Source organism: Entelurus aequoreus, linkage group LG13 (genome assembly GCF_033978785.1).
Source record: "Entelurus aequoreus isolate RoL-2023_Sb linkage group LG13, RoL_Eaeq_v1.1, whole genome shotgun sequence".
In the NCBI taxonomy this organism is placed as follows: Eukaryota; Metazoa; Chordata; class Actinopteri; order Syngnathiformes; family Syngnathidae; genus Entelurus; species Entelurus aequoreus.
In genome coordinates this window covers 60990875-61007557 of record NC_084743.1, presented here as the reverse complement: position 1 = coordinate 61007557, position 16683 = coordinate 60990875, and the positions used below count along the sequence as shown (strand labels likewise).

Here is a 16683-nt window from a genome sequence, read left to right as displayed (position 1 = left end):
ATTAACCGCTAAAAAAAGCTAAAGTCTGCAGAATGGGAATTTTTCAGATACTTAAAAAATTACCAGGAGGTCATGGAAGACCATGGCTCACCCATTTGCAAAACCTACCAAATAAAAGTGGTGGCTAAATGGTCAAATATGTCCAATATGGTGTAGCTTTGCACGCTAAAAAATAGGTATTTAATACTGGAGTTAAATTACGTTAGTGACAAGTTACTTAAGAATAAGTTAGCAAAAAGTTATAAATATATATATATATAAAAAGGTGCCACTTAAGACGTACATTTTAAAATGCATAAAAGAGAACTGTAAAACAATAAAGATTTACCCTTTTTAAAAACACGGGCACTGTGCAAACGTCTCTCGCTGTCTGTTATATTGTTACATCCCTACAACCTCCCCAAATTAAGTGCTATTTTTACATTCAAATGCCACTAAAAGTGTACTAGTTAATAAGTGTAGTACAAGTGCCAGTGATGGTAAACAAAAAGAGTAACCGTTACAATACATTGCTCAACATCAGTAAAGGGGTGTCAGTCTGGTGGAAATGGTGTGGATTTTTAAAATTTCCCTATCAATCCCGACTGATTGAGAAGATGCAGTGGCTGGAGTGTGTCACAAATTCCTGGATGAAATGAAAACATCCATGATATTGACTGGCCTGCCTGTCTCCCCAGACCAGAATGAAATGGAGCACCTCTGGGACATTGTGTATCATTTCCTTCAACGCTGCCATGTCGCACCGCAAGCTAATATTGTGCGAGGTGGTACCCTTCTCTGCAAAACTGATTTCTACAGTATGTGCGATGAAATGGATCAGATTAACTATCAGTGCATAAAAGGCAAGAGTGGTAGTGGAGAGGGAATAAGCTGCAGACGCGGTGCATCCATAAATCTGTCCCTTCCTCCTGCCATTGATTTTGTTGCCTTTGTACAGCAAACGGAAGCACCAAGAAGATTGGTGCAGACTGAGCACTCCGGGGGTGCCGTGTCATTCCTTGATGGCTTACCGTCTCATTGAAAAGGCTTTTTAGATGATGAAAACAAACATGCTCTGTCACTTTAAGAGTGAAGAAGCCGGCCACAGAGTCACAACTGGACTGGACCACACCCGATGTATCACTGAGCACATATTTGTTGGGGTACGTAGCCGAGCTTATTACATAGTTACAGGCTGCATTAGACTGTGGACAAGCAAGAGTTAGTCTTGGGGTTTGCAGCCAACATCATTCTGCATCCTTCTTTTGCAATAAGACAAGTATAGGTGCTTCATGAGTATGGCCACAGATACGAAAATGGGATGAATAGGTGGGATTCAACTACACCTCATCACTTATTTTTGTTTTGACAACGCTGACAGGTGGACTTCAATATTATCTTTGCATTACAACACAGACAGCTTTTCAACTAACACGCCATCGCCTTTCAGAAACGAGCATCCAGAACATCTGGAATTTGGACTGCCTTCATTTCCTAGCAGTGAAAATAAACTCCAATTATTCAGATTAATTTTGTCAAATGATTCAATCTTGCTTAATATTATGATTTATTTTCTATCCCTTTTAGCCTGTCAGTTTAAAAACTGAAGGAACTACAGATTAGTTCAAAATTGTGTTAACGGGTAAGTAAAAAAGCAAATAGAAATAGAAAAGCACTGATGGATCCTTATTTCCCAATAGTAAACAAGTCCCGAATACAGACGGTGATCCAGATCAGCCCTAAAAAATAATCACTAGTCCCTTATCTCATTTCCTCAAAGGCAGATGAAAATCCACTAATAACTTTTTGGGTTATCTATAGCGTAATGGAAAACAGATGAAAGCCGCCTGTCAGTCAAACACTGTTTTGTCTTTGTGGGTGGAGCTGGGACCGCTAGCATAAGCACAGAACTTTAAACTCGTAAATGTAAGGTAAAGTAGAAGAAATTATCCAAATCAGCTCCAAAATGAAATCACTTGTTCATTATACCATTTTGGACATTTCCTGAAAGGTAGAGGACAAATCTCTCAAAACTTTTTAAGCTATCTATAGCGGAATGAAAGAGACTGTGTGAACACTTGTCTGTCGCCACTATCTTTGTCTTTAATGAAGTGTAAACGTAAGGTAATGTAGTAAAAATGATCCAGATCAGGTCCAAAATATAATCAATTGTTCCTTATTCTTTTCCAGACATTTCGTGAAAGTTTCATTAAAATCCGCTCATACCTATTTTAATTATTTTGCGAACGAACTGACGGACAAACAAACCAACAGCATAACCTCCTGGGAAAGATGGACATGGAAACATATTTCGAAAAGTATTTTTCACTCAACAGTAAAAAAAAAAAAAAGTATAAAAATATAAGGTAATATAGTGAAGTAGTTTACAGTACTGAGTTTTTGTGCAGGAACGCAAGACCCAATATAAACAAAATCGCCCCATCTGGGATAATGAACACGTTAACAAATGTAAACAATACCTCCATTTTCCGATTATGATGCTACGCACGCTGTTAACATCATTGCTACTTGCAAATATGCATAATCTTTAATAATACAAATGAGCTAGTTTCAAATTAAAATATTAGTCTGGTGTAGGGATGTAACGATAAACGGTATTAATGGTAACCGCGGAAAAACTCCAGACGTTTAGTATTACCGCTTGAAATTAAAATTATTCAAAAACCGTGACAATAACTGCACTTTGATAAACTCACAGACTGACTGGCGCCAGCTGGCTTGCTTAAATGCTAACATGAAAACAAGAGTCATTCACGCCTTTCCTCATTAAGAGACAACATAACCCAATACAAACCTATACATACACATTGATGGCTGAATAACTACAATATTCAATTATGCACACTGAACCTGAACAAGCTGGGTTCTTTCAGAACAGAGTGATTCTTCTATACTCGGAGGAATACTAAACAGTGTTTAAGGGCCGCTGAACAGAGTAGAATGCCAGAATTCCCGCCGGAAATAATAAATATAGATTTAATTTTTTTATGCACTTTTCATTGAAATAAATAAAGTGCTACAGTACAAACCAATATTTGAAATAAAAGCCTTTAAAACAGATAAAATACTGAAACTAAAAGCTACACAAAGATGGAGATTAAATTGATTAAAACAATTCTGTTCTCTTTATAGTGGTTAGTTAGACTGAGAGAAAGTTTATTGATCCACAAGGGAAATTGTTCCACACAGTAGCTCAGTTACAAAGGATGGAAAGGATAAGGATGGAAAGAATAATGCACACAAGGGCACAAAAAGAGGGCGAAAACAGAAAGGTATAAAGTCGACTAAAAATGTACCATAGTCGCAATATAAAATATAACATATGTAATATTCACATGTTATATATATATATACACACACAGGAGATAATATATACTGATATACTATATTATTACATTATATTTTTACATAATATATACAATATATAACAAATCCCAATTACCATGTACAATATTACCGTATATGTAACAGCTGCAGCAAAAAAAGGGCAGCATAAAATAAAGAGTAGATCCAGCAGAGAGAGAGCAAAGTTCAACGTAATTTGACAATATTTGAGTAACCTTAGCTTTATGTTCCTTTCTGTCAGAACCGAAGTGTACGTTACTGTCTCTTTAAGAAAATAATCTCTTCTGCACACCAACACAGCGGAAAGCAAATGAAGGATTGAGCTACAGGGTTTTCTTAGTAGTGTTTGCTATTTAGAAGAACTTTCAGAACACAACCGTAAGGATAACAGCTGTGGATTAAAATGACTTATTATTACTTGTATTATTCTTTACATCAGTGAAGCACATGAGTAAAACAGGGAATTTCTTTTAGATCTTGTCTCACTAAGTTGGATGGATGAAAAGAGTTGATAGCTGCAAAATGGCAATAGGATGCCACGTCCAGATAAAACCATACTCCTGACTTATTCATTCACACATGCACATCACATACCTCCCGGTTATGTCGCCAACCCATCAGGGAATCGATTAAGTAAGTGATAAAGGTTGGGATGCACGCTTCTGGGGGTTTTCTGCATGCTGTGATAATGTACACTCCCTGGGTTCTTGGCTCTCATCCCACAGCAAATACTTTCATGGCCACTTGTATTTGATTACCAAATAAATGCATGTCGCCACACACGCCTCCCTTTCACTTTTAATATGTACCACTAGGACAGGGCAATAAAATTATATCAATACACAACAAGACAGACAATATCAATACAAAATGTGTTCGATTAAAATCCATCCATTTTCTACCGCTTCTTACGGTGGGATAAACGTTCGATGTGTAAATCTTTTTCTTTTCAGGAAGCGGCAAAGCAAGGTTGGTTGCATGAACAAAGGCACTCACTAACCAAGACTCGCAGGAAGTGATCACTGATTAGTGGGAGTGACACGCTCACAGCCAATCAGTTGACAGTACTATCCTTTTTGGTTGCACCATCTTGTTGCCCAGCGGTTGATTCTTTGCATTAAGTGAGAAAATAAACTAAAAATGAGTGCTGCAGAGAGCAAAACGTTTGTTAAAAAACAGGAAAAGTCACCTCGACAAAGACACTATGGCAGTTTTTGGGATTTAAAAAAAACGGACTGTAGTCAGACCAAGTTGCTGGTTATGAGTAATACATACCACACCCTCTTAGACGCGTTCACTAAACCTGCAAAAAATAGTTATAGGGTTTTCTATGTTTACATTTTCACACTTTGCACCATTTTGTTATACTTTATTTAACATTTCTTACATATTCCTTATTCTTGCACCTTCTTTAAAAGAAGTTAAAACTTAAAAAAATATTTACAATTTGGTTTCCCATGCTTGACTTGACATTTTCTTTCCTTTCTGCCTTAATATCTGGAGGGGATTATAATCAGAGAAAGATTACATTTTAAAAAGAAATGTTGATTTTTTTTTTCTTATGTTTATATTTTTCTCCTGGTCCTTATTTTAGATAAGTTGTAAAAAATAAAAATAATTAGTACAGTGGTACAGTTTTCTGCTACATCTTATTCTCTGGCAAAGCAGGAGCATATGACACAGCTAGCCTAGGAAAATGTGTTTTAAAGAATTCGGTACTGATGAAACAAGCAGGTATCTTTTGATTTCTTTGCACGTTGGTATCGATTTAGTGTCATAGAATAGATTATTTTGACAACCTTAATTTTTACATATTTATAGATTATTAGCGATTTGGATTAATGTTTTTCAGTGGAAAAACACAAATTATTTTGATACTCATTTACATGGTTACAAATGTTTATGCATTTTAACTCAAACAATAGCAAAAGTCACCTAACAATGGTAACGGAAGTAATCTATTACACTCTTGAAACATTTTAAAAAACATCCATAAACCGCCAACAATACTCTGTCTTGTGACCTGAATATGAACAAAGTATTAGTGATATAAGCGCTAACGCTTTTGGGTGTTATAGAAGTTATTACGGTAATCTACGTCACAGCAGCTCAGACGAGGAACAAAGCAGAGTGGGCGGGGTTTGTTTTCAGAGCAGCCAGCCCGAAACGCGTGTCAGGAACAGATGCTGAAGCACATTTTTACAACAAATTTCTGCATAAAAGTGGTATTACATCACATTGTAGGTGTTCATTACCTTTTGCATTCATAATTTGCTGTTTGTTACATTTTTGTTGCGTTTTGCTTGAATGTAAAAGATACACAACTATCGAGGAGCTGGTTTGAGAAGTAAAAGAGGAGCGACGTTCATATGTTGTTAATATTCAGTGTTGTATTGTTCGTAGTTAATATTGTAAATCCCACTTTCTTTATTTTCATGTACATTTTGGGTGTCCCATTCAGTAAATTCCATTCAGTGGTCTGTCATAAGTTTTTTAAAATTCTATCGGATATTGTGACTTTTGGTATTATTGTTCCTTTTTATTGTGAGGCAGATGCACTAACCCAGGGGTCGGCAACCCACGGCTCTAGAGCCGCATGGCTCTTTAGCGCCGCCCTAGCGGCTCTCTGGAGCTTTTTCAAAAATGTATGGAAAAAGATGAGGGGAGAAAAATATTTTTTTTTGTTTTAATATGGTTTTTGTAGGAGGACAAACATGACACAAACCTCCCTAATTGTTATAAAGCACACTGTTTATATTAAACATGCTTCACTGATTCGAGTATTTGGCGAGCGCCGTTTTGTCCTACTAATTTTGGCGGTCCTTGAACTCACCGTAGCGTATAACTTTCTCCGACTTTCTAGGACGTGTTTTATGCCACTTCATTTTCTGTCTCATTTTGTCCACCAAACTTTTAACGTTGTGCATGAATGCACAAAGGCGAGTTTTGTTGATGTTATTGACTTGTGTGGAGTGCTAATCGGGCATATTTGGCCACTGCATGACTGCAAGCTAATCGATGCTAACATGCTATTTAGGCTAGCTAAATGTACATATTGCATCATTATGCCTCATTTGTAGCTATATTCGAGCTCATTTAGTTTCCTTTAAGTCCTCTTAATTCAATTTATATCTCATGACACACATGGCTTTTAATTTTTTGCGGCTCCAGACAGATTTGTTTTTGTATTTTTGGTCCAATAGGTGAGGGCGGACCTACGTCACTTCCGCCTACCAATTCCCTAGCAACCGGGAATTCGTTGAAAACAAACCAGCTCACAGCGAACACAGCATTGACAGAAAAAGCATTTAACGAGCGTCGTGGCTTGGAAGTCGGCGTTAAATCCTTCATTTACGCATTTTTACTTTTTCGCATATCGTGTGAAAAAACGAAAATGTATTATTTGCGTCAGACTCGTCTCAGTGAACATTAAAGCTTCTCAGGCTTAGCTTAGCTTGCTAGTGAGCTTAGCCTGCGCGCTACTAAGAAAGAGACGCAGAAGTTATCAACAAGATCAAGTGTTAGTGTATAAAATATTGAGAGATTTGAGGGCTACATGTATTGTTTAAGTACAACAAAGGAAAGTTTAAACAGAGAAAGGGTAGGTGGCAAAATAACCTAATAAGGAAAGTAATACCAAGATTACGGGTAAATAATACTGGAATGTCCGGCAAAAAACCCCAAAAGAAAGCAGACTGACCCCTAGTAGCCCGGTCCTTGTAAGTTGTAGCCTTATGAAGGCGCAGTACAGCAGGCGAATAATGTACAAAATATATGTCTTTGTATTGAAAAGTCTTGCAGACAGCATTTTGCGACTGTCTTGAAAAGTTGATTAAATGGCAACATGAAAATTATAGGGTTTATTGGTTTTTAAAAACCCAAATGTTAAGTGCAAATTTAAACGAAACCGGTTTTCGAAAATAGCTAGCTAGGCTATAGACTATATAGTATATACCGCATGTTATTTTTGTACAACAACAACTTCAGCTGTCGAACGTTATAAGGTACAAATTCAACAAGTACAACGTTAGCACGGACGGTATAGCCAAGTTGTGGTTAAGAAGGTGGATTTTTGTTCCTTATATTTACCAGAAACGACGTGATCCGAACACACGACCCGGGACTTTGGGGGACTCCAGTGAGAACCGTCCTCGTTTTCCCGGTGTAAAGCTGCGAGCCATTTGTCTCGTCTCTGTGGGCTTTTATCACGCTTTGGCAGAACAAAATACAACCTTTGTTTTCCCTGTTTCCAGTTGTGGTTAGCACAACCAAAAACAACACAGTTTTTCTGCATTTTGGAGGCAGAATGACGGGTTTAACCAGCGTAGGTCGACAGGTTAAAGAGTAATGGCAACGGTTTGTTTTCAACGCCAGTCTGATTGATATGGCTCGAAGAACCCGTATGTAGCTCAGTTGCCCGGATGTCGGCCCTCACCTATATGGCATGGCGCCTTCAACATTTTGGGTTGCCGACCCCTGCACTAACCCCTCTGCCACCATGTAAGTGTAAAAAAAACAAACAACCACAACAACATGATTTGTACAATTTCAGAATTGTTCCATTTTTAAACAGAGAAAACAATCTGAAGTTGTCTTTATTTTTAAGTTATCGTGCCGTGATTTCACCAGTTCGGCCCACTTGGGAGTAGATTTTTTCTCCATGTGGCCGCGGATCTAAAACTAGTTCGACACCCCTGAGCTAGAATTAATTTTTTTTTAAATTAAATATAAATTTGTGCTTATCTCACATAAGAATTGGGAGGAAAAAAAGTGTAGGTCCTCTTTAAATCACAGCAATTTGGAAACCTAACATGTTGAAGTTGGCCAATGTGAAGAGAAGACACAATTCCAAGAAGAACATCTCCTTGGATGAGCTCCACCCTGACGAGGGAGCGCCAGCTGAGCCTGACGCCCACCGGTGAGACGTCAAAGGGGAGGAGGACACACACAGCAAAACGTCTGCTATGAACACGGACATGTTATCGACAACAACTGGCAACCCTTCACCCTCATCCATGCTAGTGTCAACACTTGTAACACAACCATGCGAACATGTCATGTTACATGTCGCGGCGATGACGGGCTCGTCAAACCGCAACAAGCACCCAGTCCGCGTTTTTGACGACGCCGAACGGTGTCGTAACCTTCCACGGACATGTCGTCACGTCACTTACTTGAGGCGCCACCATATGTGGAAGGCAGCGGCCAGATTAGTGCTAAAGTGGACGTTTTCTCCATGAGCTTCCTGTGGTGCAGTCACAAAGTTAGCTCCACTCCCAACACTTCTTACACCATTGTGCGCGCTTCCACTTATTAATGACCTTAAATCCAACGTCGCCATCGTGTCTCCAGGCTTAACTTATAAAAAAAGGAGCACCGTGTTGTAAATGTGGACGCATAAAGAGTGCGCTACCTGCTCGCTCCCAACCGAGCGGCCTGGCCGCCATTTTGAGGCATAAAAAAAAAGGAGGTGCAGAAATTACAGCCACATCGTCATTTTCCCAACCTTACTCGGCCGCGTTCATTCGACCCCTCGCCGGCTTGGTAAACGAGCACAACTCACCTTATCGCCTCGGGTCCGTAAATGAGTGTTTCCGGCGGTGACCACAACCCGGCAGGGCGTGTAAAAGAGCGCTCCAGACTGAGTGTCCTGCTGGCTGGAGGTGAACTGCGCCCCTCTTCTTCTTCTTCTTCTCCTTCAGTCTCCGGCGCCGCTTGCTTGTTTTTTCCCCTGCGCTACCGCATTCGCCTTCGTTCGGGAGCGCGCACGCAACTCGCGTTCCCGGGGAGCCGGGAGCGCGCACGTCCTTGACAGGAAAGGAGAGAAAAAAAATGGAGGTTATTTATATCTGTGTCCAACTATAGAAGAGATCAAATTTGGTAACTTTTTTTATAAACGACTGTAACATAGAAATGTTTGTCAACATTATTATACTCCAGGCGAAATGTTTTCTACATAAATGTCGATTTATGAAATTAAGGCCTACATTTTCTAATTAATTATCAATCTAATCTTGGAAAATGATTAAGAGTACAAAAGTCCTTAAATCGATATATTTGTTAAAAACATTTAAAGTAAATTAGGTAGCCTTTTTTTTTTTAATTAGTGGTATACCGCGGGGCGGTATAGCTCGGTTGGTAGAGTGCACTCTACCAACCTGGAACCCTCGGTTCGATCCCTGCTTCACTGCGTGTGTCCTTGGGCAAGACCAGGGGTCTCAAACACGCGGCCCGCGAGACATTAATTTGCGGCCCGCACCTTAATATGAAAATTTAATGTTAGTGTGGCCCGCAAGTTTTATATGAATGGCGTTTGACAGCGTCATACTTGCCAACCCTCCCGATTTTTCCAGGAGACTCACGAATTTCAGGGCAACCATTCTCTCGAATGTCTGCCGATTTTCACCCAAACAACGATATTAAGGGCGTGCCGTGATGGCACTGCCTTTAGCGCCCTCTACAACCTGTACAAACAGCGTGCCAGCCCAGTCACATGTTGTATTTGGCTTCTGTACACACACGTAAGTGACTGCAAGACATACTTGGTCAACAGCCATACAGGTCACACTGAGGGTGGCCGTATAAACAACTTTATCACTGTTACAAATATGCGCCACACTGTGAACCCACACCAAACAAGAATGACAAACACATTTCGGGAGAACATCTGCACCGTAACACAACATAAACACAACAGAACAAATGCCCAGAACCCCTTGCAGCACTAACTCTTCCGGGCTAGAATATACACCCCCGCTACCATCAAACCCTGCCCCCCCACACATCAAACCCCCCCCTCTGTGCGTCAGTTGAGGTGGGCGGGGTTGGACCCTAACCCATACATTTCCTTCGGCTTTTCTTACGAGATAGCATTTTATAGTTAAAATACTTTGGTTTATCGTTTAAATATCGTATTAAATTAATAAAAAAATATAGGGATGTCCGATAATGGCTTTTTTGCCGATATCCGATATTCCGATATTGTCCAACTCTTAATTACCGATATCAACAGATACCGATATATACAGTCGTGAAATTAACACATTAGTATGCCTAATTTGGACAACCAGGTATGGTGAAGATAAGGTCCTTTTAAAAAAAATTCATAAAATAAAAGATAAATAAATTAAAAACATTTTCTTGAATAAAAAAGAAAGTAAAACAATACAAAAACAGTTACATAGAAACTAGTATTTAATGAAAATTAGTAAAATTAACTGTTAAAGGTTAGTACTATTAGTGGACCAGCAGCACGCACAGTCATGTGTGCTTACGGACTGTATCCCTTGCAGACTGTATTGATATATATTGATATATAATGTAGGAATCAGAATATTAATAACAGAAAGAAACAACCCTTTTGTGTGAATGAGTGTGAATGGGGGAGGGAGGTTTTTTGGGTTGGTGCACTAATTGTAAGTGTAGCTTGTGTTTTTTATATTGATTTAATAATTAAAAAAACAAACCGATACCGATAATTAAAAAACGACACCGATAATTTCCGATATTACATTTTAATGCATTTATCGGCCGATGATATATCATCGGACATCTCTAAAAAAAAAAAAATACTGTCTTTTGTAGTTGTATAGTTAGTTGAATAACAACATGACAAGAGTTCAGGTTTATACGGTTTTATTCGTTTGGACCCAGAACAGCCCGCATGTCAGAAATATCGACCCCCAGTATCAAATGACTTTGCTCAATTACGTTGACGTCACTGCTTTGAAATCAATGTTTCTTTTATACAACACTGTCATTTGTAAATCAGATCAATATTTCCTTCCCCCCCCAAACAATAAACTTCTACTTTGTAATATTATTTTAGATATAAAAGCACACAGACCAAAAACAAAAAAACAAAATATTCACGTCACAATTTGCCACACATCAGAAGCACACGTTCCGCGAGATAAAAATGACGTCTTCGCGGTCTTCTACCAGGGAAGTGTTAGCACGCCCCCTTGCGGGCGCTGTTGGTAGTGATTCAGTCAACAGTAAAAACAGACCCAAGAGCAAATTGCATAAATCACCTTTATGAAGGATATATTCCGCTCTGCCGCAAACACAAGTTTGTTAACTTAACAAAAAAAGACTGCGATGACTTTTGTATCGTGTTATTAAATGGGTATTTTAGTCACTTTGCACTTCTAATTACAATCATTTCCAGCACTGTGTCTATATTGCTTTAATCCAACATTTATACATGGCAACTAATAAAAGTTACACATTGCATGTATACAAGCGCAAACTGTCACCTTTTTTTTTGTCCACTTTAGGCTGCAAAATGTGCTCATGACACATTCAGAACTGTGCGGAAAGTGCACTACATACTGCTTTGTGGGGGGGGGGGGAGAAGTACAGCACAGAAACATGTTGAGGTTAATTTTGGTGCCAAGACAGATTTCCACAGGCATCGGGCATCCAAAATGTTGACTATGCATAGAAAAATAAAACATTTGGTAAAGCCGATGTTCACGTTGGATCACACGTACAAACACATGCACAGAGTCCGTGTGTAAAAATAGAAGACTGCACACAGCTAGCGGACGGTTTATGGGGATTAAATGCGGCACCACCTTACATATTTGCTATAAAACAGAGCTGGCTTAAATGAACAGGTGTGAAAGGCCTTTCCTCTTCACACGTGGAGAAGAAGTTATGGATCCAGCGGAACTAAAACGAGCCTGGCGTGGTTTTAACTGCGCTTGCTTGTCGGACCTGGCAGGTCGTCAGCACAAATGAGCGATTTAAAGAACCATCAGGAATGAGGGGGTAGTACATTCTAAAAAAAAAAGGCCCACTTCTTTTTGGAGTCCCAAGAGAAACTGGTGGATAAGGCTCCGGTTTGGAAGGACATCCTTGGTCTCCTGCCTGATTCAATCTTTGCACCCGTCTTCCTAGCTTGTAGGAACTTCCTGCTCCCTTTCCCTCCGCCCTACACGTCACAGTGTGTGTGTGTGTGTGTTGCCTTGACACACGCGTCACCCCCGTTTTGTTTCTCTTATTTCAACGCTGATATAGTGTGCTCGCTTTTTCCCCGGGTTGACGGGTTTAACCACAAGGCCGTTTAGCGACACGGCCTCCGCAACAGAAAAAAGTAGCAGTGAGTTGAGTTGTTTTTGGGGATTTTTTTTTTTAGACGTTAATCGACGGGGATTTTGTCCTCGAGTTCCGGTGGGCTGTCCTGGGTGGGCTGCTCGCCCTTCTCTGGCTCCTGCAGCTGCTGCCGTCGCTGCACCTCCGCCTTCAGGCTCTCCAGATCTTTTTGGCTGAAAGGCAAAATTGCGAGGTCATTGAACAAGAATATCAGTAGAGATGTCCGATAATGGCTTTTTTGCCGATATCGTCCAACTCTTAATTACCGATTCCAATATCAACCGATACCGATATATACAGTCGTGGAATTAACACATTATTATGCCAAATGTTGTTGTGATGGCCCGCTGGATGCATTAAACAATGTAACAAGGTTTTCCAAAATAAATCAACTCAAGTTATGGAAAAAAATGCCAACATGGCACTGCCATATTTATTATTGAAGTCACAAAGTGCATTATTTTTTTTAACATGCCTCAAAACAGCAGCTTGGAATTTGGGACATGCTCTCCCTGAGAGAGCATGAGGAGGTTGAGGTGGGCGGGGTTGAGGTGGGGGAGTGGGGGGCTAGGTGGTAGCGGGGGTGTATATTGTAGCATCCCGGAAGAGTTAGTGCTGCAAGAGGTTCTGGATATTTGTTCTGTTGTGTTTATGTTGTGTTACGGTGCGGATGTTCTCCCGAAATGTGTTTGTCATTCTTGTTTGGTGTGGGTTCACAGTGTGGCGCATATTTGTAACAGTGTCAAAGTTGTTTGTACGGCCACCCTCGGTGTGACCTGTATGGCTGTTGACCAAGTATGCATGGCATTCACTTGTGTGTGTGAAAAGCCGTAGATATTATGTGATTGGGCCGGCACCCAATGGCAGTGCCTTTAAGGTAAGGGTGTCCAAAGTGCAGCCCGGGGGCCATTTGTGGCCCGCAGCTAATTGTTTACCGGCCCGCCACACATTCTACAAAAATTGCAAAATTGATATTGCAAAAATTAAAACAAAAAAATTAAAAAAGTGGAATGAGGTGAAATCTAACAAGAAAAAGTTGCAATGTTGACACAAAGCTGCCATGCAGGCTGTTTTTTTTCTGTTGTCTTTGTTTATTTTTCTTTTTTTTGCCATTGCTAAAAAAAAAAATCTATGTTATAATTAATTATTACTTAAAAAGTATCACTTTGAAATGTTTTATGTGGAAAAAATATTGCATATATTGTGTGGTTGCCATAAAAAAACATCAAAGTTTTATTTGACAAAAGAGCATGATACAAACAAAATAATAGTTCAAACGTAAAATCGACAGATATATCTGAAGTTGATCTCATAATTTAAGTGTTAAAAATTAAAAAAAAACTAATAAAAATGTATCACTTTATGAGTGGGGGACCTTTTGGATCCCAAATATATTTAGTAGGATTTTATTTAACTTTTCACTGTGATTACTCAAAATTATTAAATAATTAAAATCAATGGTGTCCTGCATTATTGATATTTTAGGGCTCTAATTACTAAATACTGCATATTTCAGTTTTACTATAAAAAACAAAGTTGTCTTTGACAGAAAAGGCATAAAACCTTTTTTTTTTTTTTTTACTTTATATCAACCTGAAGTTAATATAGAGATTTACTGTAAGTGTTAAGTCAAATTATTATTATTTTTTATTTATTTTTTACATTTTAATGACTGAGACCCTTTATGGTACCCGGGAGCCCTGAAGGTTAAAAAAAATAAAAAATCCATATATTTTGTTATGGATTGAAAATGAAAAATATCAAAATGGCCCCCGCATGCTTAAATTTTTCCGTGTGCGGCCCTCAGTGGAAAAAGTTTGGACACCCCTGCTTTAAGGTTTATTGGCGCTCTGTACTTCTCACTATGTCCGTGTACACAGCGGCATTTTAAAAAGTCATAAATTTTACTTTTTGAAACAGACACCGATAATTTCCGATATCACATTTTAAATTTAATATCGACAGTCCGATATTATCGGACATCTCTAAATATCAGTAGTCTTTTCTTCATGGTCATCGGTAATAACAGAAAAAGACACGTGTAGAGGTGTATTACTGACGCAAAACTACCACAACTTCCAGACTACAAGCCTCTACTTTGTCACTACACTTTAAACCCTGCGGCTTATAAAACAGTGCAGCTAATTTATGGATTTTTCTTCACTGACGGCCATAACACAAACGTTAAAAAAATAAAAATAAAAAAATAAAAAAAATAAAATAAAAAAAAGGAAATACAATGAAAGGGTGTGTAATTGTTTGCGCTATGGCGCTTCGGTTTAAAGCATGGGTTCCCAAAGTTTTTGACTCGGGGGGCCGCATTGGGTTAAAAAATATTTCCAGTACTGGTACTAAAATTATTTCGATACTTTTCTAAATAAAGAGGACCACAAAAAAAAATGCATCATTGGCTTAATTTTAACAAAAAATCTTAGGGTACATTAAAATATGTTTGTTATTGCTTAAATAAAATAGTGAACATACAAGACAACTTGTCTTTTAGTAGTAAGTAAGCAAAGAAAGGCTCCTAATTAGTCTGCTGACATATGCAGTAACATATTGTCATTTATCATTATTTTATTTTGTCAACATTATTAAGGCCAAGTGGTAGAAAATGAATTATTAATCTACTCGTTCATTTACTGGTAATATCTGCGTACTTTCTATTTCAACATGTTCTATCTACACTTCTGTTAAAATGTAATAATCACTTATTCTTCTGTTGTTTGATACTTTACATTAGTTTTGGACGATACCACAAATTTGGGTATCAATCCGATACCAAGTAGTTACAGGATCATACATTGGTCATATTCAAAGTCATCATGTATGCAGGGACATATTTCTTGAGTTTATAAACATAATATACATTTTAAAAAAACAAAAGAAGATGTTGTGATGCCAAAAAATATCGATGTAATCATAGTAGTATCGACTAGATACGTGCTTGTTCTTGGTATCATTACAGTGGATGTCAGGTGTAGATCCACCGATAGCGTTTGTTTACATTGTGACTCCGGTGAGCTACAGTGTGTAGTGAAGCATGTTTAGCTATTCCTATTCCTGCAGAGATGATACTTGTAAGAAACTTACTTTATTTGTCGCCATGGAGACGAGGATTAGTGATTTACAAGTAGCTAAAACACTGCAGACTGCGGATGGACGTTAGCCGCTAGCTAGCTAGCCATGTCTTAAAGCACCTCTTCCTGAGGGCGTTTCAGTGTTATAACTTCACCTTTATCTTTAGCAATTGATATGAAAAGGAGTAGTGAAGTGAAGTAGTAGAAATGAGTAGGATTATTTAAGCTCTGCTTCTTCCTACATGCTGTAACAGGAAACAGGAAGTATGTGATGTATCATGGAATAAACCAACACCAGAACATTGTTGTTGTTAAGAGTTTGGATGCATCTTTCAGTCAATAGCAGCAGAAGTAGTTTTCTAACTTCTGGCAGCTGCTGTGTTTATATGAGGAAGAATGGCCATGTTTGCAAATATAAAGCCATTTTGCGAGAATACAATAAATATCTCTATTGATTTCTTGCTTTCTATAGCTCTCTTTCTCTCTCTCCATCTACATCGCTCTCAAAATCCTTCTCTCTATCCATCTCTCAAACAATTTCTATATCCCTCGTTGTCTCTCCATCCATCCATCTCTCTCTCTCTCTCCATCCATTGATCGATCGCTCTCCATCGCTCATTCGATCTCTTTCCATCCATCCATCGATCATTCGATCTCTTTCCATCCATCGATCGCTCTCCATCCATCCATAGATCATTCGATCTCTATCCATCCATCGATCTCTCTCTCTCTCTCCATCCATCCATCGATCATTCGATCTCTTTCATCCATCGATCGCTCTCCATCCATCCATCTCTCTATCCATCCATCGATCATTCGATCTCTTTAAATCCATCCATCTCTCTGCATGTAAAGCGACTTTGGGTACTTAGAAAAGCGCTTTACAAATCCCAGGTATTATTATTATTATTATCCATCCATCGATCTCTCTCCATCCATTGATTGATCGATCGATCTCCATCGATCATTCGATCTCTTTCCATTGATCAATCGATCTCTCTCCATCCATCCACCGATCTCTCTCCATCCATCCACCGATCTCTCTCCATCCATCCACCGATCTCTTTCCATCGATTGATTAATCTCTCTCTCTCTCTTTCTCATGCCTCTACATCCATCAATCACTCTCTCTCTCCATCCATCGATTGCTCTCTCCATC

General features: G+C 38.9%; 2 protein-coding genes across 4 annotated transcripts in view; both read right to left on the bottom strand.

Moving 5' to 3' along the window:
• Positions 1-9152, bottom strand: part of LOC133663560 (lissencephaly-1 homolog A) — a 49883-nt gene extending 40731 nt beyond the window's left edge. Inside the window, exon 1 of the mRNA XM_062068114.1 lies at positions 8909-9152. The gene's annotated coding sequence lies outside the window, so the exon portion shown is untranslated. The remainder of the gene's footprint in view (positions 1-8908) is intronic.
• A 2209-nt stretch (positions 9153-11361) lies between these two features.
• Positions 11362-16683, bottom strand: part of cluha (clustered mitochondria (cluA/CLU1) homolog a) — a 48715-nt gene continuing 43393 nt past the window's right edge. For all 3 annotated transcript variants that reach the window (XM_062068109.1, XM_062068110.1, XM_062068111.1), the window contains exon 27: positions 11362-12617. In XM_062068109.1, the coding sequence (XP_061924093.1) occupies positions 12491-12617 (127 nt within the window). In that variant the 3' untranslated portion in view covers positions 11362-12490. The remainder of the gene's footprint in view (positions 12618-16683) is intronic.